Source organism: Taudactylus pleione, unplaced genomic scaffold (genome assembly GCF_031769625.1).
Source record: "Taudactylus pleione unplaced genomic scaffold, aTauple2 ptg000256l, whole genome shotgun sequence".
Lineage (NCBI taxonomy): Eukaryota > Metazoa > Chordata > Amphibia > Anura > Myobatrachidae > Taudactylus > Taudactylus pleione.
Genome location: NW_028284658.1, coordinates 1,746,059 through 1,769,870, shown reverse-complemented (window position 1 = coordinate 1,769,870; position 23,812 = coordinate 1,746,059). Strand labels below are relative to the sequence as shown.

The 23,812-nt window shown below is 42.0% G+C and overlaps 1 protein-coding gene across 1 annotated transcript in view; it reads right to left on the bottom strand.

Moving 5' to 3' along the window:
* Positions 1 to 308: 308 nt before the first annotated feature.
* LOC148514866 (BPI fold-containing family B member 4-like) overlaps positions 309 to 23,812 on the bottom strand; it is a 57,580-nt gene continuing 34,076 nt past the window's right edge. Inside the window, exons 9-15 of the mRNA XM_088480782.1 lie at positions 23,542 to 23,595; positions 13,363 to 13,533; positions 9,813 to 9,880; positions 8,016 to 8,058; positions 5,580 to 5,643; positions 4,783 to 4,859; positions 309 to 332 (exon numbers count right to left, since the gene is read on the bottom strand). Coding sequence (XP_088336908.1) covers positions 309 to 332; positions 4,783 to 4,859; positions 5,580 to 5,643; positions 8,016 to 8,058; positions 9,813 to 9,880; positions 13,363 to 13,533; positions 23,542 to 23,595 — 501 coding nt within the window. The remainder of the gene's footprint in view (positions 333 to 4,782; positions 4,860 to 5,579; positions 5,644 to 8,015; positions 8,059 to 9,812; positions 9,881 to 13,362; positions 13,534 to 23,541; positions 23,596 to 23,812) is intronic.

Sequence of the window (23,812 nt, the reverse complement as noted above, 5' to 3'; positions counted from 1 at the left end):
TGTAACAGGACTGTTCACTGTAATGATTAGGCTTCTATGTCACATAAGGCCAGTCATGGAAATCTTTTTTAGTACACTCAAATATGGCACATAATTTCACATCTGATAGCCGCCTCCAAAGAGATTACTATGAGACACAGAAATGTCTCCAAAAAACTTGCATAATGCAACCTAATATGCCCAGGTACATGAGCATTACTTCTTTGTTTTTTGTTTACCCATTCATTTTACACATTTTATTATAAATGTCCTTTATTGTCTCTATTTTCAATTAACATTGGCGTACAGTAAGTGTTCTTACCTAGCTTTTATGCGTTTAGTACCACAAGATTCTAAGAATAAAATGAGAAGAAAAACAGGTAACGTTTCCAAACAATAAATATTGAACACCTCAATCAGATGTTTTTTTGTTTTTAAAAAACTATGTAAGGCAAGCTAAACACAAATGTAACAAAATGATTCAAATGCATTTAAAGCCTGCACAAGTGTTGCATACTACTTTAAAAACACCTGTTGTTTACGCCTAATGGAGACAGTAATTTCATACTTACATCCGGGAGGGGGCTGCCAGGTTGCTGCAGTGAGTGGTGTGGGGTCAGCTGAAGTGGGCGGTGCGGTGGCATGCCGGCGCGGTCTCATCATCGCGGCCATGCCCCGCTTTATAATGCCGATATTACCGGTATTATAAAGCAGGGGGCGGGGCTACAATGATGCAATTCAGCGCAAATCGTGTCATCGCACCCCTGGACCACCCACAGGCTGAAATAATATGAAATTGCAGCCAATCAATTCACCAGGAACTAGTGACATCACTGAGTCATCACTGAGTCATGAGGCACCTTTTTCCAGTAAATGAATAAGCTTAATGCTGATGTAGGTCACAAAATGACTGTCTTTACTATTTCTAGGAGACATTCTTGCATTTGCCTACAATTGTACACATAAACCTAGATATGTGTCTTTACATTTTCCTTAGATGTTCTTTAAAATTAAATGTGTGTCTAGTAGCTTAAATGTTAGAAAAATTAAATTACTTGTGTAATCATCTTCATCACTCCATTCAAAACTACTGAGGCAGTGACTATTGTCAATTTTTAAACTATTAGAAGAATATATTTTGAATCTTGTTTCACCCCATTGACAATGTGGAATGATCTACAGCTATGTACGGATATAAGGATGGACATAGAAACTATATAACCGTGCATAGTTATTTGATCTACAGTATGCATTTTTTTATTTGGGTATATTTTGACAGTGCAATAATATATTTTATCCGTGACATGAGAGTTTTATTAAAACTTTCAAACCATAAATACTTTTCAGTGGCTGTACTGATCCTTTTCCATTACACTGCTCAATATAAGTTGTATATACCAAAATGTAATGAAGTTTCTTAAACTTTTCAATTAAACACAAGCTGCAAAGGTGTTCCATGACATGAATACCATAAATTCTATTCACTATGTCTATAGGCAAAGATGGCTTAACATATTTCTGATTTGCTGAAAATAAATATTTAGCTGCTTTGAGAATATGGTTTACATGAACATTTACTGTATGTAGTAATCGGTGGATAATAAGGAACAGTGATATTAGTGGGAGACAAACTGTACAGGCAACCTGTAAGATAAAATCATAAGTTACCAACAGAACAAATGCTTTTCTTAGTTTCCAAATGTAAATCCATTGTTTAATAGAGATCTCTCTTCCTAGTGTTATTCCCCATTTAATAATATACAGTATAGTGCTTCAGAATTGGAATTGTTTTGGGAGTGCAATCAGAACTTCATAGTATGTGGTCTCGGGATGCAGTTATTATCCCAACCGCAGGAATTCCGGTGGTCAGAATGCCGGGGCCAGTATCCCGACACCTGTCAGAATCCCGGTGCCGGCATCCCGACTGCCAGAATTATGACCGCCGGGATCCTGAGCGCCAGCATCCTGTACCCCTACCTGTGGAATCAACCCATTCCCTGCAGTTCCATCCAGGGGCACCGAGAGGAGGGAGAACGTGTACTAATTACCCTCCATCTACACAGACAATGTGATTTATCTAGGTGCAGAATTACTACTTTTTTGCTTTGCTCTCATCTCTAATTCAGCTGCCCAGTATCCTCAGAGTCCATTATAAATAACCATCAACTTTTCTGAGGACCACTCTCAGATGCCAAATCTACTGTTATTATCACGATATATTTTGACAACATGTAACACAGTATTTTATGAGGAATGTTTTAATCCTATATATTTGTGTCAGTCACAGGCACGGCTTACATACACAACATCAATTCCATCCAAAACCAGTTTCTCTGGACTGTCGGAGAAAAGCAGAACACACATGGGGAGAACATACAAAGTGCATACAGGTCATCTAGTGCTGTGGTTGGACATGAACCCATGGCCCCAGTGCTTTTAGGCAGCAATGTATATCATTATGTGCATCTTCTTGTGCCTTTATTGTCACAATCGTGGGATTTTGAGACTGTGTTCCCGGGCTGGGCCTTGGATCAGTATTAGTCAGCACGGGGACTCGCTGGAGGAGAATAGGCTTGATAAAGTTTCTCCGCATGAGAGGGTGCAGAAGATTGTTAGAGGTTTGAAGTAATGCGGAAGGAGCTTGGTGTGGCTAAGGAGCCGAATAGAGACGTACATAGCGTGAAAGCTACTTGGAGCGGCTGGATAGCCATGTAGAGAATTTGGTAGCGTGAGAAGCTACATGGAGTGGCTGGATAGCCGTGTGGAGAAGTTGGTAGCGTGAGAAGCTACGTGGAGCGGCTGGATAGCCGTGTGGAGAAGTTGGTAGCGTGGAAGCTACGAGGAGCGGCTGTATAGCTGTGTGGAGAAGTTGGTAGCGTGGAAGCTACAAGGAGTGGCTGGATAGCTGTGTGGAGAAGTTGGTAGCATGGAAGCTACGTGGAGCGGCTGGATAGCTGTGTGGAGACGGCGGGGGCTTGGACGCTACTTGGAGTGGCTGAGTAGCCATAAGGTGTCGGTGGTAGCTCGGACACTACTTGGAGTGGCTGGGTAGCCGTAAGGTGATGGTGGTAGCTCGGACGCTACTTGGAGCAGCTGGGTAGCTGTAAGGGGACGGTGGTAGCTCGGACGCTACTTGGAGTGGCTGGGTAGCCATAAGGTGACGGTGGTAGCTCGGACGCTACTTGGAGTGGCTGAGTAGCCATAAGGTGACGGAGGTAGCTCGGACACTACTTGGAGCGGCTGGGTAGCCGTAAGGTGAATACTGAGCTAGATAGCAGTAATACCTATGGAGCACAGTGGGAAGGCTCACGGGAAGGCGGAACATTTTATAGTGGAGGCTGGGAGTTGATAGGCTGAGAGAGAAGGAGAAGATTCCTCATAGGTGGTAATGGAGTCACATGGGCAATCCAAGATGGCCACACCCATGGACCGGAGGACAGTGCTTCTTGGAAGTAATCAGCGGGGACCAGTGATCAGCAGGAGTCGGCGTGGAGACAGGACAGGAGCGGGACCCGTTAGAGGAGAACAGCGGGACCCACCTAGAGAGAGGAGGAAGCAGCGTACAGCGTGGGAGTCGGAAGATACCGCGGGTTAGCGCCCGCAAAGGTAAGCAACGGGGTCTGATCCTGGGGTCTCTAGTGTGGCGTGTGACATTTATCTCCTCCCTACAGAGAATTATTGATCAGTGATCCTTGTTCTTTGGGGATTATTACTTAAATACAGAATAATTGCAGGGGGCAGATATTTTCTCATAGTTTTAGGAAACAGATTAAAGGGCAGATGTGTCAAACCTTCGAAAGAGATAACGTTGAAAAGTTGCCAATAGCAACCAGTCAATTACTAGCTATCATTTACCTAGCACAGTCTATAAAATGACAGTTAGAAGCTGATTGGCTGCTTTTTTGCAACTCCATCTTATCTATCTCTAATGTTTGATACAGCTCCCCCTAAATCGTTAACTATATTAATAAATAATTCATTTTACGTAAATCCTAAATATTAACTTTCCTTTGAAAACAAGATGGTTGATTCAATATGGACCATGGGTGTGGCAAGGGTTATTGGGAAGTTAAAATACACTAAGGAACACTTTTCAATTCATGTTTTAATTACATCGTAAAAGTTTCTCATCTAAAGGGGCATACACACTAGACGATGTGCTGAAAGATATTGGTGAAAGATATTGGAGAATGATATTGGAGAAAGATATTGGGTGTACGCACTGAACGATATTGTTAATGATATCATTCAGTGATGTTATCCTGCCACATCCCTGAACAGGAACTTTCTGATGATATCATCAGATTGGCCTGCATGTTTGCAGGACAGGAAACATCCTTACGACCTGCAGGAGCGCACATCACTGGTCGTTTGGTGCATACATACTGGACAATATGAACGATATATATCGTTGAACGATATCGTTATCGTTCACTTTTATCGTCTAGTGTGTATGCCCCATAAGTGTATTGATATGAGCAGTAAGACTCTTCAGGATTCTGCAATAACTTCTCCCAAACTTGGGGTATAAATTGCCTCACTATGATCCTTTATCTAGGTCTAATTGCACAACTGAGTTTAAATTACCTCTGGGGCCTGGGCTATCACTATTATACTCTGTTATACTCCAATGAATAAATTATGTGATAAAATATATACTATATATTACTAAAAACATATAAAACAATAATGTAAAAAGAAGCAAAACGCAACATAATAAAAAACAAAAAATGGAAACCCTAAGGGTGAAAACAGTACACAATGCTAAAAAAAAGCCAATTTCTATTTTACTGGAATCCTTACATCCAAAATGTCAATGTCTGCGTTATTAAAGTCTATGTTCATCAGCTTCGGTAGAGGTATTCCATTCCCTACAACAGCTGTAATTAGAGCAAAAAACACATGTGTTGGTTAAAACCGTGTTTTAAAAAAGTTTGTATAAATAATGTATATTGCAGAAAATTTGCTTCATTTACCAACTAACCTGAACTCTGATGCTCTCACTGACTTTGGTGGGGTAGCAGCAGAGTTACAGTGTTTACTTCTGTAATCCAGGCCCAAGCCTCAGGGGGACTATTCCACAATTTTATGTATAGCCGACTAATTTGGGACCTATGCTGTTAGCAGGGACCAGCTCCCTGTGTTTCTGGCTACATCTCTGCACTGGAGGAATTACCTGCAGTCCCACTGATATTATAATTTTTCCAGGCTATCACAATGAGAAAATACAGAATGTCGGATGTGCCTGCGGGAAATATTACTGGAAAAACTGTTCTGGGGAAAGTTGCGTACTATTGTATTACTGCAAAGGGTGATCTTTATGGGGAAAAAAAAGTGCAACAAGCTGTATTAGTTTGTTATATTACTAAACACTGGATTGAATCAGAAATATATTGGGCATGGATATTGTTTTTGAAGGTTCTGTCTTCTGTAAAGTCATAGGACGTACGTGCACCTAATAATAAAGCACCTTGGGTTTGCACTGGTGCACCTGATGGCCTTCTATGTTATATATTGTCGCTCTTAGTTTATCAGTCATCATCATCATATACAATGTAATCATATTAATAGACCTTTTTTACAATGTGATAAATGCTTACTATTAATTGCAGGCAGAAAGGCAAGGCTGATAATGTTACCAACCAATCCCTCTAATGCAGAAACCTGTAAAGGAAAAATAAGTCAGCACACCTGCCACATGTCTTAGATTTCATAAATGTGAGAGCTAGTTATGTAGACTAAAAAGCAACATACAGTATTCTGCTAGACTGTGGAAGAATATACTTGACGCCATGTAGCTTCCCTTGTTCTGAAAGCCTTCAGGTTTGAACTGACTCTTATGAACAGATTTTCAAGCTAGCAACTTCAAGAATAATCTGCTGATAAAGAGTGCTTAACATGATGGTGGAAAATCGGAGCACATGCAGAGTACAATGAACCCTCAGAACATTGAAGATTCATCAGGTATACAAGAGATACACTTTCCAAGGCAGTTATGGTGCATATATAAGGTCAGATTTCCTTCAGATTTGAACAAAAACGATTTTAAAAATCGTTCAATCTTTCATATCTGAAAGAAAATCTGACATGTGTCCCTGCAACGATGAATGATGCACGTTCCCGTTTGTCAGATAACGGTATCTGACATCTGATGTGTTTGCAGTCAGATTTGGATAATTCCATTAATTTTAATACAGTAAAAAATCATTCAATCATTGAAATCGTTAGTAAAATCGTTCAAATCGTTCATCGTTTATTTGAAATATCTGACCGTGTGTATGCACCATTATGCTATCGTTATTGTTCAAATCTGAAGGAAAATCTGACCGTGTGTATGCACCATAAGAGTTACACTGAGCCTAAAACATGACTACAAGACTGACAAAACCTCCCAGATCTAACATCAGTCCTATAATTTATCCAAGTTTAAATCCTAACTGGAAACATAGCACCAAAATGAGTTCTGGTTTTGTCTGTCTGTGTTGTAAGAATGTAAGAAATCCCAACACAACATAAAAAGTTGCAGTTTTTGTATTGCTCTATTTAGCAAACATTATTCACTGTACTTTTTGGATACAATCACAAGTTACCCCTCTGCCCCAGTCATGTCACAGCGCTTTCTTCGTAAATTCCTAATGAGTAATTCAATTATTAAATGCATCTATTAAACACAAAATAATTGTTCAAGGCAAAATAAAAAAAAATGAAAAAACAAAAACTTTTGTAAATATTGTGGCACATATTGGACCTGATTCAGAAGTGGATGCTGCTTCTTCCACTCTAGCGTCTGTTGCTGGAGTCGTGGGAGCGATTATACAGAGCCTACCTCTTGTATACTAGCGTGCAGCAGAATTTGCAGACCCCGAGATGACCACTTTCAGTGGCCATGCACACTGTGGCACCACTGGTGGTTCTTGACTTGCCACCATCGCACACCATTGTGTGCACCATTGTCACTTGCACCAGGCCTATGGCAGGAGTAGTGTCTTTGTCTGAATATGGTCTCTGTAGAACACAGCTGCTCTCACTGACATGGCGACGACACTCCCATGACATGCCTATGAAACTTATTTTTATTTTGTTCACTTCAGGTCACCTCCTACTCACCACCCAGGAACACCCATCATTTTTGCCTCAGATTTTGATACCATCAATCCCTTATGCAACAACATCTTTGTGTGTATACTCAGGGTAATTCATGCAACTACAGTACGTGGACATCGGCATAGTGTGTGGTTTGTGCGAACCGCTGAATTCGGCCCATTATGTCTACAGTTTTCTCCTCCAGTTTTATTTATAAATGACCTGTGTGGTTATTTTTAAGGGGTATATTTACAAAACAGTGAGTTTTCAAAGCCGCCAGTTCTCAGAAACTTTGACTGCTGAATTTAAAATGGCAATAGTAATAATTGCTAAGTCAGGCTTGTTTTGCATTTATTGCTATTGCCGTTTTAAATCCAGTGGACAAAGCTGCCAATAATCAGCAGCTTTGAAAACTCGCTGTTTAGTAAACATTCTCCTAAGAATGTGATTTACTGACTTAACTAAATTAGATAATTATTTATGTTACAACAATGCATAGATAAAATATAATGCCCACATATATACAGTATAAGGCCTAGAGTCAGCTGGCATTAATATACACGCTTTGACTAACATTTTTTATGATGATGGTAATAATGTTGCCAGATGTTTTTGTATTTTGGATCTATTTTACCCCTGCTTGCTCCATTTATTTGCATGTATTTATGTCCTTAATTGTCTTCCGAATGACTGCAAGTGCAAGCACTGTGATTGCATTTGGCATGTGGTGTTACCATTGTCTAACACAATGCCAATCAACATTTTTATATTATGCATTTAATTTTATTACAAAACTTTAAACTTCACATCAGCTAAAAGAAAATGATATCTCTGTTTGCTGGCTACTAACACTTCTTCTTTTCTTTGTATGTTTATTTGCACATATACAGAAAGACTATAACAATGAATAATGTAGTTTATACTTAACTACGCATAGTTACTATCATACTTACTTCGAAGCGCCCAACTGAAGAAGAGACTATAGAAAGCTTAGTGCTAAAAAATAAAAAGACAAAGATTAGTTAACAGCAGAATAAAACTCTGCTCGTCTATCCTTGATTGTATCAACTCTATCCTTGGAATTTACTGTAGTTTATTATTTAGTTCCGATAAGAACAATAGAATGTTCATGGAGTCTTAATACGATTTGGTAGCTTTGATCATGGTTAGTATTTAACTTAATTCCTCTACTTGGACTATTTAATCTTGCTTTAATAACCAATATTCTAACTAATAATACTTCTGTTCACATTTTTCCTTTACTGTATTGCTCTCAATTATCCATTAGTTGCATAAGAACTTGTTAAAGTGATTTTATCACTTTTTTTATTATTATTATTTTATGTTTGTTTTTGTCTCATGTAATTTGTTAACACTACAACAATACATTATAGAACTTTGCCTAGTTTCTGCAATGATGCTAACATAGCTCATCATTTAGCAAAGTTTCATTGTTTGTATTCGCTTACCCATAATTCCATTATCATCCCAGAGCTCTGCATTTAATTGCATTGATATCATCATATTGCATAAAATAGCGTTATGTAAGGAAAATAAAGAGCCAACTGCACTATTTTGTGACCTTATATTCAGATTATTTATCCAATGTATTTATTATTTAAGATCCTAGGATGAAGAGATGCTACCCACTAAAAGGGTTAGATGATAGAAAAAGCAAAAAAGATAGTATTATGGTGCACTGATCATATCAGTTCAATAAATATAACTTTTATTTCATATGTTAAAACACTTATAAGACAAAATATATATAACCCCACACTAATAAAATAGACAAATACTCAAATAATAAAGTAGGGTGGGAAAATATTTATATACAGTAATCTGTGACAAGAACTGACTAAACAGACAGATTAAGAGGCAACATAATTCCCTATGCATGGGTTATAATGATAGTCAAAGATTGCACAATGTGTTAGGTTTGCTTAAAATTGCAGATATTATTTGTCATAGCCACATCATGACATGGCAACTTGTATCTTGCATAGATGATTACAAATTTGCAACTTTTTCTATGAGGGCGGCAGCGCTGCTCACTAACAGCCCCTGTATCTGGCTAGTAGGGTGCCTAGAATGGCACCCTGCAGCCAGAATCTCTGCAGCAATGCCACCTGGAGCGTCCTTAGGATGCTTCGGATGTGCACACCGCTGCCCTTACAGCCCACTCTACCTTATTTCAATGTTTGAATATTTTATTAGTGTGGGGTTATATGTATTTTGTCTTATAAGTGTTTTAACATATGAAATAAAAGTTATATTTTATTGATCTGATGTGACCAGTGCACCATAACACTATCTTTGTTTCTCTCTATAAAATAGCTTTAGCCAGGTTTTCTCTATAAATATGGAAAAATAATTATATACTGTCTGTGGGGGAGAAATATAAAAGTTTGGAAAAAGTACCAACCAATCAGCTCCTAACTGCATTTTTGTATAGGCTATGTTTGAAAATGCTTGAAAAATGACAGTCAGAAGCTGATTGGTAGGTACTTTATTTCTCTCCACTTTATCTCTCTCCAAGGCTCGATACATCTCCCTCTGTGTTTGAAAAATGTCAGAAGTTGATTGAGTGTTTTTCTTCAAATGATCATCTATATCTCTTACCATTTATTCCCTGAGTTATTTCTAATTAGATAGATAGATAGATAGATAGATAAATGTGAACTACCTTCAACTAACCATTCTCTTTATTGTATGTGACACTTTGATTAAATAATTTCTCACATATTTACCTGTCCACAGACATTGAGATCTTCAGTTTATCCCCAAAAGCAGAGAACTGTGCTCCAAAATGTGCATCCTACAATCAGATTTATTCATTTTGTTAAGAAGAAAAAGAGCTTTGCAGTGTTAACATGTAATGTTTTGTGTAAATCTTTAATCATGCACAGGTGAGTTAATCTATTTTACTGGGTCAGTAATTATCCCACCTTCTTCTACAGACTGAAATCCTGAAAACATGACCTGTTGGGATACTTGAAGGTCAGAGTTGAGAACCACTGATTTACAGCAATTAAAATTAAATAGATCACCATTTCTATGTTATTCCTTAAAATCCACTAAAGGTGAAATAAAGAAATAAGTAGTAGCTACATGGTGAGCAGACGCCCCTTACAGAAGTCACAGCAGCAGAGATAAAACTTCAGCTACATAAAATCAGTACTCAGGGCAGTGTCGTAGCTAGCCCCACCCCTTTTTGCGCGTGACATCATGACGTCACGCACAAGGGGACGGGGCCTCCGGTAATGGAAGCTCAAGCAGTGCCCGGTGCGTCTTCAAGACGCGCCGGGCAGCTGTAATTATGGCAGGGTGCCTGCCTGTAGCGTCTGCGCACCCTGCAGTCAGAAGCAGGGGCCGTAGGATGTCGCCCACAGAGGTCTGCGCTCTGTGTGGCCGCACCCCCCTAGTCATGGCCCTGACTCAGGGGCGTAACCAGAGGTTTGACTCATAACAAAATTTCCTACCTATACAGTGCCCGGTTGTTGTGCTCATTGAGCAATACCCCTTGTAGTAGTGCCCCTTATGCAGATGTAGTTGTGCCCATTCTGCAATGCCCCCTGTAGTTGTGCCCATTCTGCAATGCCCCTGTATTAAGACCCCTTATGCAATGCCCCCAGTAGTGTCCCTTATACAGTGCTCCCAGTAGTGCCCCTTATACAGTGCCCCTTGTAATGCCCCTTATGCTGTGCCCCCGGTAATGCCCATTATGCTGTGCCCCAGGTAATGCCCCTTATGCTGTGCTCCTTCTGCTGTGCAGTACTTTCCTGTCTTCACGCTTGTCAGCGCTCAGCTTCACTCTGGTGTCTGTGCCTGCCGTTGACTAGATCTAACTAGATCCAGCAGGCGGACAGGCTCCCAACATGTCAGGTGATGCGGGTGATGTCCTATGTACTAATAGCACAATGCAGAAGATTTCACAGAAATCTCCGGCAAAGTGCGAAATAGCACTTCAGATCGCAGTCCCCATTATTAGCAATGGGGATTATGATCTGACCCCCTATGTACTAAACTCCATAAAGCAAAGCTTTTTCTGAGTTTTGCACCTGTAGTGTCAACTATCTTGAAATGGTGTAAACTTCTGTCTGCCACTGGAAGTTCCAGGGTCAGGAGAAAGATTTTTCGATCTCTCTCTCGCAGTCCCTGTCTAGCCCCAGAAACTGACACTGTACGCAAACGCAGTGTCAGCTTCCCCCGGGGAAGTCTTTCACTTCAGTGAATGATTTCTTTGAAATGCCGGGGATATAACTTGCAAGGACAGCGGTTACCGCAACCGCTGTCCCGGCGAGTTCTCGGTAGTACATAGCCGGGATATTTTTATTAGAAATGAAAATATCCCCGGTGACTTGGAACGTTAATAATTGCGGCAGTACTGCGATTGTTAATACATAGACCCCTTAGTCCGTGTTTTCAATTTGGCAAATGTTTAAAAGGAAAAAACAACTTGGTTTTGCCTTCTAGATTATTCTCGATTGAAAAATACAGGAAAACTCACTGCCTTTTGAAAGGAACATTCTGCCTAGTGGCTTCTATAAATTTAGTCAGGAATGCCACATGTATCCTAGAAAACAGCTTTGTAATTCTTCTTGTTTTCTAACCTCACATATAATAAAGCTGGGTTCTAAATGACGTGTGTACCATGCGATGCGACAGTTTGATACTACTGACAACCACACGGGAACGCGCACTGCATGATATAGTGCTTACACACTGCCTGATTTTAACTTTTTGTCATTCCGATCATGTAGTGTGTAGGGGCCGTAACACCTATAACTGTTTACAACACTAAAATATTTTGCTAGATTTATTATGTAACAACATTGGGGCTCATGCAGAGTAATTAGTACAACAGTTGCTGGAGTACACATTCACTCTGCACATGCTCACAGCTTCATCCTTATAGGTTTACCACTTCTTGCTATTACACCTGTCTGCTGAGGCTTACCACTGAATGAGCAGATTGGGGCAGGATAGGGGAGTTCGGTTGTAGGTAATGTACTCTATGATGTGTACACGCAATTTTGTTTGCATGTATAGCTGTAAAAATAAGTACATTTGCGGCTGGTCAGGAGCTGGTGCAAACACCAGATTGCAATGATAATGGCTGTGATATCTAATGATTCTTTGGTGATTGACTGCTTGCGAACGCAGCAGTAACACTGATTTGTCCCTCCATCATCTTCTGGGCACAGAATATACTTCTGTGAGCTTTCATGAATGTCATAGCAAAAGTGAAGATGAACTGCACAGTATTAGGGAATTATTTTCTTATATAATAATGTTTCTGAAGCCTCAAATGTATACAAATTATAATAACATAATTCAGTCACCATGAGAGTGCTACTGCTAACAACAATATTTAATCCAGGATCACACTAAAATCAACTTTCAATAAAGGATTTTTCGATTAGAGATCAAGGGAGACTTGCCGATCTATTTTATATTCACTTTAGTTCATGTCTTTACACTTTAATTGTATTTGTTTGTTTATATAATTCCAATGAATTCTTTTTAATTATTTTGCTGCTTGTAGTTTAACTAATTAGTAATAAAAGTTAAGTTTTATATGTATATTGGCCTTCATTCAGTACATTGCATTAGTAACAACACTTTTCTTTTTGTTTGTGTTCCTCCAGCTTTCATGAATGTATTTGAGTTATTATATTTTGTTTTCTTGAGAACACAAGATGGGGGGAGGTGCTTCTGCTGTTTAAAATAAATTTTAGAATTTAAAACTACACTGAAGGACGTAATGGTCTCTGATGTTTTCCTGTTAGAATCAGGAAGCAGGCGCATATGTAGCAGTTACAGAAGGAACGCATTCTGGCTACAGATAAAACTTAAGCATACAGTATTGGTAAATATGCGCCCACTTTGCCTGTGCTTATTTTTTAGGTGTTAGTTATGTAAATTCTGTTGCTCGCTCTGCGTCAGCCTCATTGTACATAATGTCATTAGTGAAATGAGTGCATGTACCTTTTGGAACTTTACTAAAGGGCATGTTTGCCGCCCATAGCTGGTAGTTGTGACAAAACAAAACACCAATCAACACTTTGGAGGGTGCTTTGATAGCCACCAGTGATGCACAACGGATTTCAAATGGCCAGAATAAAACCCCATTACAAAGGGGTAAGTTTGTAAATACTAAACCAAGGGGCTTGAGCTGTGTGATTGGATTTATATGCAAACACACATCTTAATAAACCTCTACACCAGTTTTCTATGCTAACATGGTACAATATACTTTTTTGCTTATAAAAATAAAAAATTCAGACTTATACTTACAACACCTATAATGCATAGAGAGGTTTGTGAGGAGTCTGCATTGGCCACGAATATTTCTGTTTTCACAAGTAATTTCACAGCAGCACGTTTATTCTGCAGCTTCACAACTGGTGCAGTAGGAACAGAGACCTTCAATACTAATGGCCTTTCATCTCTATACATAGCAGCAACCTGTAATGTTAACAGACATTCTTGTGAAAGAAATGTAGTTGTTATTAGACCTATTTAATTAGGTTTGATTAGAGACACACTAATGTCCCGAATATACAGTATGTATATATACAGTATATATATATATATATATATATATATTAGGGGTGAGCGGGTTCGGATTTCTGAAATCCGAACCCCCCCGAGCCCCCCCCCCCCCGATCCGAGGCCGATCCGTGTCAGGCTTGACTTTTCCCGCCTGACTCGGATCTGAAATCGAGGCAAAACATCATCCCGCCTTCCGGGTCTCGCGGGTTTTGGATCCTATATAAGGTACCCGCGTCGGCGCCATTTTCTCACTCGGCTGTGTAGTGTTGTGCTGTGCTGTGCTCTGCTGTGCTGTGCTGCTCTTGTCCATAGGCTGTGTTCACTCCTCCAAAGTCCATAGGGGCTGGCTGGACTGTGTTGTGCAGTCAGTTGTCCATAGGGGCTGTGTTCACTCCAAAGTCCTGTGCAGTGTCCCAGTCCTAAAGGGGTGCTGTAGTGTTGTCCAGGGGGTGCTCTGTCCATCAGGGGTGCTCCCCCCAAGTGCAAAAATTTTTTATATTTTTTCTGTGTTTGTGAATTGTGTGCTCTGTGGCTGCACGTGCATCAACAAAGGAGCAGCGCCAAGTGTGCGCCTGTGTCCCATAAGTAAAGGGCCGGCTGGCTTGTCCGTTAAAGGGTGCTGTAACCCCCAAAGTACACTCCAAATGAAAAAAATATATATTTTCTGTGTTTGTGAATTGTGTGCACTGTGGCTGCACGTGCATCAACAAAGGAGCAGCGCCAAGCGTGCGCCTGTGTCCCATAAGTAAAAGGCCGGCTGTCTTGTCCGTTAAAGGGTGCTGTAACCCCCAAAGTACACTCCAAACAAAAAAAATATATATTTTCTGTGTTTGTGAATTGTGTGCACTGTGGCTGCACGTGCATCAACAAAGGAGCAGCGCCAAGCGTGCGCCTGTGTCCCATAAGTAAAAGGCTGGCTGGCTTGTCCGTTAAAGGGTGCTGTAACCCCCAAAGTACACTCCAAACAAAAAAATAATTTTTTCCTGTGTTTGTGAATTGTGTGCACTGTGGCTGCACGTGCATCAACAAAGGAGCAGCGCCAAGCATGCGCCTGTGTCCCATAGGTAAAGGGCCGGCTGGCTTGACCGCTAAAGGGTGCTGTAACCCCCAAAGGGCACTCCAAACAAAATAAAAAAATATATTTTTTAGTGTTTGTGAATTGTGTATGCAGTAGCCGCACATGCATCAACAAAGTAGTGCCAAGCGTGCGCCTGTGTCATAGGTAAAGGGCCAGCTGGCTTGACTGTTAAAGGGTGCTGTAACCCCCAAAGGGCACTCCAAACAAAATAAAAAAATATTTTCTGTGTTTGTGAATTGTGTGCACTGTGGCTGCACGTGCATCAACAAAGGAGCAGCGCCAAGCGTGTGCCTGTGTCCCATAAGTAAAGAGCCGGCTGGCTTGTCTGTTAAAGGGTGCTGTAACCCCCATAGGGCACTCCAAACCAAATAAAAAAATATTTTCTGTGTTTGTGAATTGTGTGCACTGTGGCTGCACGTGCATCAACAAAGGAGCAGCGCCAAGCGTGCGTCTGTCTGTTAAAGGGTGGTGTAACCCCCAAAGTGCACTAGTCTCCAACAAAAATAAAAAATTATTTTCTGTGTTTGTGTGCGCCTTAGCCGCACGTATATATCAATATAACATAAATGGAGGACCAAACTTTCTCCGATAAAAATAAAATAGGGAAAGATCAAGAACCACTTCCTCCTAGTGCTGAAGCTGCTGCCACTAGTCATGACATAGACGATAACATGCCATCAACGTCGTCTGCCAAGGCCGATGCCCAATGTCATAGTAGAGGGCACATACAATCCCAAATGACAAAGTTCAGGAAAATGACCTTGAAAAAAACATTTAAATCATCTGAAGAGAAACGTAAACTTGCCAATATGCCATTTACGACACGGAGTGGCAAGGAACGGCTAAGGTCTTTCCCTATGTTCATGACTAGTGGTTCAGCTTCACATGACGATGGAAGCCCTCCTCCCACTAAAAAAATCAAATGAGTGAAGCTGGCAAAAGCACAGCGAAGAACTGTGCGTTCTAAGAAGATATCACAAATCCCCAAGGAGAGTCCAAGTGTGGTGGCGGTTGCGATGCCTGATCTTCCCAGCACTGGATGGGAAGAGGTGGCTCTTTCCACCATTTGCACGCCCCCTGCAAGTGCTGAAAGGAGCACCCACAGTCCACTTGCTGATATGCAAATTGAAGATGTCATACAACAGGATGAGGATACTGGTGTAGCTGGCGCTGAGGAGGAAGTTGGCGAGGAGGATTCTGATGGTGATGTGGTTTGTTTAAATCAGGCTCCGGGGGAGACAGTTGTTGTCCGTGGGATGAAAAAGCCCATTACGGTCATGCCTGGGCAGAAGACCAAACATTCCACCTCTTTGGTCTAGCAATATTTCTATCCAAATTCGGACAACAACTGTCTTGCCATATGTACCTTATGTAAAGGTGAAATAAGTAGGGGTAGGGACGTTAACCACCTAGGAACACCCTCCCTTATACGGCACCTGCAGCGCGTTCATAAAAAGTTACTGTCAAGTTCAGAAACTTTGGCTAAGACCGTAAGCAGTCCAGGGACACCTAAATCCCGTTGTCCTGTTGTATCCAAGCGCCTGCAAACCACACCGTCAACTCCCTCATCGTCAATTTCCTCCTTAGTCAGGATCGGAAGTAGTCCTGCAGGCCATGTCACTGGCATGACTGACTCTCCTATCCGGGATTCCTCCGGAGGATCCTGCTGCTGCTGCTGTTGCTGCTGCTGGGAGTCGTTCATCATCCCAGAGAGGAAGTAGGAACACCACTACTTTTACTAAACAATTGACCCTCCAACAGTCCTTAGCAAGGAGGATGAAGTACGACAGCAGTCATCCTGAAGCAAAACGTATAACTGAGGCCTTGACTGCTATGTTGGTGTTAGACGTGCGTCCGGTATCCGCCATTAGTGCAGTGGGATTTAGACAATTGATGGAGGTAGTGTGTCCCCGGTTCCAAATCCCATCTAGATTCCACTTCACTAGGCAGGCGATACCGAGACTGTACAGAAACGTCAGAAAAAGTGTCCTCAGTGTCCTGAAAAATGCGGTTGTACCCAATGTCCACTTAACCACGGACATGTGGACAAGTGGAACAGGGCAGACTAAGGACTATATGACTGTGACAGCCCACTGGGTAGATGCATCACCTTTCGCAGCAACAACAGCAGCGTCACCAGTAGCAGCATCTCAGAAACGCCAGCTCATTCCAAGGTAGGCTACACTGTGTATCACCGGTTTCAGTAAGAGGCAACAACCTCCGCCGACAACCTCTTAGAGAAACTGAGGGAAATCATCGCCCAGTGGCTTACCCCACTTAGACTCTCCTGGGGATTTGTGATATCTGACAACGCCACCAATATTGTGCAGGCATTACATCTGGGCAAATTCCAGCACATCCCATGTTTTGCTCACACAATAAACTTGGTGGTGCAGAATTTTCTGAAAAGCAACAGGGGCGTGCAGGAGACGCTTTGGGTGGGCCAAAAAATTTCTGGCCACTTTCGCCATTCAGCGACTGCGTGCCGAAGACTGGAGCACCAGCAAATACTCTTGAACCTGCCCCGCCATCACCTGAAGCAAGAGGTTGTGACGCGGTGGAACTCAACCCTCTATATGCTTCAGAGGATGGAGGAGCAGCAAAAGGCCATACAAGCCTATACATCCACCTATGACATAGGCAAAGGAGGGGGTATGCACCTGACTCAAGCGCAGTGGAGATTGATTTCCGTGTTGTGCAAGGTTCTCCAGCCCTTCGAACTTGCCACACGTGAAGTCAGTTCAGACACTGCCAGCTTGAATCTGGTCATTCCCCTCATCAGGCTTTTGCAGAAGCAGCTGGAGAAAGTGAAGGAGGAGCTAAGACGGAGCGATTCCACTCGGCATGTGGGACTTGTGGATGAAGCCCTTCATTCGCTTTGCCAGGATTCCACTACATTTTGGCCACCATGCTCGATCCTAGGTTTAAAGCCTATGTGGTATCTCTCTTTCCGGCCGACACAAGCCTGCAGAAGTGCAAAGACCTGCTGGTGAAAACACTGTCAGCTGAAGCGGAACGTGACACGTCAACAGCTCCTTCTTCATTTTCTCCCGCAACTGGGGCTGCCAGGAAAAAACTTAGGTATCCTAAGCAACCCGCTGGCAGTGATGCAGGGCAGGCAGGACCAAGTTTGGACATCTGGTCCGGACTGAAGGACCTGGCAACAATTTCTGACATGTCTACTGTCACTGCATATGATACTGTCACCATTGACAGAATGGTGGAGGATTACATCGGTGACAGCATCCAAGTAGGCATGTCAGACAGTCCGTACCTGTACTGGCAGGAAAAAGAGACAATTTGGAGGCCCCTGTGCAAACTGGCTCTATTATACCTGAGTTGCCCCCCCTCCAGTGTGTACTCCGAAAGAGTGTTTAGTGCAGCCGGGAACCTTGTCAGCGAAAGGCGTAGGAGGTTGCTTCCACAAAATGTGGAGAAGATGATGTTCATAAAAATGAATTATCAACTCATCCAGGGAGACCAGCCTCCAGAACGTACAGAGGGACCTGTGGTGGTGGATTCCAGCGGGGACGAGTTAATACTCTGTGAGGATGAGGATGTACACAACACTGAAGAGGGTGAGGAATTGGTGGATGAGGAGGATGAGGAAGACATCTTGCCTCCGTAGAGCCAGTTTGTGCAGGGACAGATTAATTGCCAGCTTGTTTTGTGGGGGTCCAAACGAACCAATCATTTCAGCCACAGTCGTGTGGCAGACCCTGGCGCTGAAATGATTGGTTTGTTAAAGTGTGCATGTCCTGTTTATACAACATAAGGGTGGGTGGGAGGCCCAAGGACAATTCCATCTTGCACCTCTTTTTTTTCTTTGAATTATGTATTGTTTGGGGCCTAGTTTTTCAAACTGCCATCCTGTCTGCCACTGCAGTGTCACTCCTAGATGGACCACGTGTTTGTGCCGCCCACTTGTGTCGCTTAGCATAGTTATCCATCTACATATATATATATATATACACCTTTTATCTGCTGCCTTTTTATTGCTGACACTATAGATTAGACTAGAGACACACAGAGTGGGAGGGCTCACACTATAGTGACACAGAGGGGGAGGGCTGACACTATAGAGACACAGAGGGGGAGGGCTGACACTATAGAGACACAGAGGGGGAGGTCTGACACTATAGAGACACAGAGGGGGAGGGATGACACTAAAGAGACACAGAGGGGGAGGGCTCACACTATAGAGACACAGAGTGGGAGGGCTCACACTATAGAGATACAGAGGGGGAGGGCTCACACTATAGAGACACAGGGGGGGAGGGCTGACACTATAGAGCAGTGATTCCCAACCTCTGTCCTCAAGGCACACTAACAGTCCTGGTTTTAGTGATATCCATCGTTAAGCATGCATAGTTAAGTCAAAATAACTGAGGTACTAATTAAGTCAGCTGTGCTCAAGTATGGTTATCCTTAAAACCTGGACTGTTAGTGTGCCTTGAACCTGTGGTTGGGAACCCCTGCTATAGAGACACAGAGGTGGGTTGCTGACATTATAGAGACACACAGGGGGAGAGTGATGACACTTTAGAGACACACGGAGTGGCTGAGACTATAGAGAGACTCAGTGTTACATGACACTATAGAGACACTGGGGGGAGGACTGACACTATAGAGACACTGGGGGGAGGGCTGACACTATAGAGAGACACAGGGGTGAGGACTGACACTATAGAGATACACAGGGGGGTGGGCTGACACTGTGGAGAGACACAGGCTGAGCTGACAATATAGAGACACAGGGGGAGGTCTGGCACTATACAAAGACACAGGGGGGAGGGCTGACACTATGGAGAGAAATGGGGTGAGCTGACACTATAGAGAGACACAGGGGGGAAGGGCTGACACTATATGCTCTGTAATTCTTGACTATATTACACTCCCCAGACATCAATATATTCATTATTCCGCACTACCCTTTCACTGACTACTCATAATCAACTGGAAAATAACATCACAAACAAGGTGTAGTTCTACAGCATTTAACTAATAAGGCTATGAAGAGACAAGGGGGGCTAGCTGAGGCTATGGAGATGCACGGTGGTGCTGAGGCTTCTAGAGAGACACAAAGGGGCTCTGGGGCTATGGAGAGATACAGGAGGGAGTGGAGGCTGCTGAGAAGACACAGGGGGAACTGAGGTTATGGAATACGTGACAGGATGAGACGCAGTGGCAAGAGTCTGTTGGAGAGACACAATGGGGAAGCAGCTGGAGATTTTCCACAACTTTCACAATTAGTATATTCCTACATAAACAGGCATCTTCCGGACCATAGGCAAATTCCCGCCTACATGAAGAGGGAATACAGACTGAAGCTATCATCTGTCCAGGTAGGATCAGATGCTTCATAGGTTCCCCATTGCAAAGCAACCACCATATAGGTAAGAAAAGACTCAAGCCGACTGGCCTGTACCTAGCAGGAGGGATGGGAGGGCCCCAAGAAACATTAGTGTACTCGGCCCAAAGGTTTCTGTTGCCAGCACTGCTGCTGTCGGGGGATGCTTCTGTTCGTCTCCAGCCTCTACCCCCAGCAGCAGTTGCCGTGCAGCTGCTAGACCAGCTGCTGCTGGCAGCGGAGGCTGGAAATGTGCAGAATTGGTCCCCGCAGTGCCTGAGAGGAGGCTCCGGAGTCAATGCAGGGAAAAGAAACATTCATTCAAAATATCTATGACATGCTGTATCTGATTACAGTTAGCACTTAGTGAAATTCCTAGGTTGCCGGTCATAATGGAAATGATTATCAAAATCACATAAGGTAGCAAAGATGTTGAAATAGCAAACAAAACCGTAATAGCCAATAAATAGACCTCTTGTCTTTTTCAACATTTGTAAATAATAGCAATTACCTTCTAATAGGCAACTTAATTAGATCTGAGAGATACAGACATCTCTGTAGCTCCTACAAATGTAGTGTGTGTGCATAGATAAGATTGAACCTCCCAGACCAGCTGTGTGCCCTGAGGCAGTGAAAAGGCAGCCAAGGGGCCGAGTGAGCGGTAATTACAGATAGAAAAAATATATGTCACCTCTGCTGTCCATGTAGAAGTTAACCGGCGTGATTCCTGATACGATGTATTGCAGGGTTTCACAGCCAGCCAGATGAGAGGGTGACTAGCGAGGGGGAGGGAAATACCTGTGTATATAAATATATCAGCAAAGTTCTCCAATGCTGAATTAAAGTTCCAGGTGGTGGTGCCAACAGGAGCACCTGGTGGACGCACATTTCATCCTCTGTGTGTGGGATTGTTCACCGGTATCAGCCAGCACCTGTCATAGCAAACAAAGTGGCCCGTGGAGAATCTCTTAACATCCCAAGATGAGGCTGTCATTGTCTTGTGAGACAGAGCTTCCCCGATGGTGGTGGTGGTGGGTGAGTTGGGAGGCCCCCTCTCAGCCGCTGCTCTGCTTAGTTGAACAAGCAGTAAATAGATGCCGTACGCATGCAGTGTCTATTCACTGGAGAGAGGGGGATGGGTAGCATGCCCAGCAACTCCCGGAATGCTGGGCATGCCCCCAACATGATGAAAATGTGAGGAGTGGCTTGTGGGCATGGCATTTCACACTAAGCCACGCCCTTTGTAACAAGCTCAAACCCACTTTTCAGGGGTGGGCCCGCGGCGTGTGCAAAGGTCCCAATCGCCACTGCTAATAAGTATACATGGGGCCACTTTCAGAGATTTTTCGCTGGCCACTTTCAATTCCCAATCCGCCCCTGACCCCTATGTACTCTCAGCAAGTCCGCTCACATGTTATCCACTGCATCTGCACATAATATGCAGCAGCCACGTGTCTGTGCAAGGTGAATAGGGACAATTTACTTCTTAATCCAATTAATATGGATCTGATCATACTGATCTCTGTCCAAATGCAGGCTTAATTGTGTATACAAAAGCATGATTCACACTACTGACTGCCAAAAGATTTATATACACCTTTATCTCAGTGCTAACTGTATACAGATATGCAGCCACTTGATTATGTGAGGTTAATAGGGGCAAGTTATTTCTGAATCTAAGTATCATGGATCTGATCATACTGATCTCTGCCCAAATGCAGGCTTAATTGTATAACAAAGCATGATTCACACTATTGACTACTAAAGGATTTATATATACCTTTATCTCAGCGCTAATTGTATACAGATTATATGCTATAGGTAACAAGCTCTTATTTGATCATTACATAATTTTCATTATTGCCTTAGTACTGAGTCTCATTTTTTTAACCCAGTACTGAATCACACTGATCCTCAAATACTCTTACAGCTTATTACTTTATACAGGATTATGGTTGCTCAATATCATATACTACCTTAATTGTGTTGTATACTAAAAGCCTATAGTTACATACATAATATATTGCACTATGAAGATGACAATCATATTTTTTGGAGACCATGGGAATGGATGAGCTGCTATTTATGTTTGGTATTGCTGTGGTGACTGCTGCTTATTTTATTTTCATTAAGGATTTTTTTCCTTTGGAATTTGATATAACTGTATCCTATATATTTTTGCCATGGGACCAAAAAATTCTTCTTAGCGATATACCACTGATTTATGTCATTATTTTTTTTGTGTTGTTGTTCTATTGTAACATATGTGATCTCTTTCTTTTTAGTGCCCCAGAAAGGACAGTACTGTCTCTTTCTCCTTATTCTGTATAGGTTATTATTATTGTCAGAAAAGATTTCCTTAAACCATGCTTGAATAATCTGGGCACATTTTCCTGCTGAAAAAGGCCACTTCCATCGGAGAATACATTTGCCATGCAAGTTGTACTTGAGCTGCAATGATGTTTAGCTAGGTGGTACGTGTCACAATAATGTCCATATGAATAACAAAACCCAGGGTTTCCGAGCAGAACATTGCCCAAAGCTTCATACTCCTTTACTGGCTTGTTTACTTCCCAAAATTCATCCTGGCGCCATCTCTTCCCTAGGTAAATGACACACACCTACCCAGGTGTCATACAGGGAACAGGGAACAAGATTTATCAGACCAGACAACCTTGATCCATTTATCCAAGGTCCAGTTCCAATGCTTGTAGGATCACCGGTGAACAGGGGTTTGCATGAACACTCTAACTGGGCTGTGGCTACTCACTCCATACAGAGCAAGATGCATTGCAGTGTGTGTCAGGACACATGACTTCTGTCACCATCATTAACATTTTCTGAGATTTGTGCCACAGTAGCCATTCTGTTGGTTCATACCATACTGGATAGACTTTGTTGACCTCTCGCATTAATTAGTCAACCAACACCACTGTCAGTACATTAGGTACTCACCATGTCTGACCTTGAGTGCTCCCAAAGCCATTCCATTTTGAAAATGCTCTGACCTACTCTTCTGGCCATTATGATATGGCCCTCTTGAAAGTCACTTAGACCTTTAAACCAGCCTATATCTTTCTGCATTAAACACTTGTTCTACAAGTACCTAGTTTTAGCTCACCATATAATATATCCGGGACCTTGACATGTGCAGTTGTTACAAATAACGTTCTTTAAAATATCAATCTGCAGTTGGTTCTTATGATAGAACACAGGACATCTTTCCATTTTCTGTTTTTTGGACAATTTTCATATGTACTGTATTTTTTGCCAATTTATGTAACATATTAGTAGGACATTAATCACATGGAAAAAGGAACATATCTAAGCAATTCACTTACTTTTTTTACCTTTTTATACATACTAAACTTGGTGTTTATATCCTGTGATGACTGTCAATGTTCGCTTTTCAGATTGGCTCGTAAAGTAAGAATTCTCATACACTACCTATAGTAAAACAAACACAACTCAGTTCTTTTTCTGTTTCTCCTACCTTTGGTATAATACCACCGATGACTGTTGTTGTGAGGGGTGGAATCCCAGGCACCTGCATGTAAACACAAATATTTAGTCAAATGGTAAAAGATTGATACACTCAAACATAAAGCATTTAAACACTGAAGGTATTTATTTCTAAGAGAATAGAGTTGAGTGAACTTTTAATTTTAATTTAATTTTTAATTTTTTAATTTAATTTTAATTAATTAAAGATAATAAATGTACTATTTATTGAAAATTTTATTTTACTTTGAACCATTAAATCA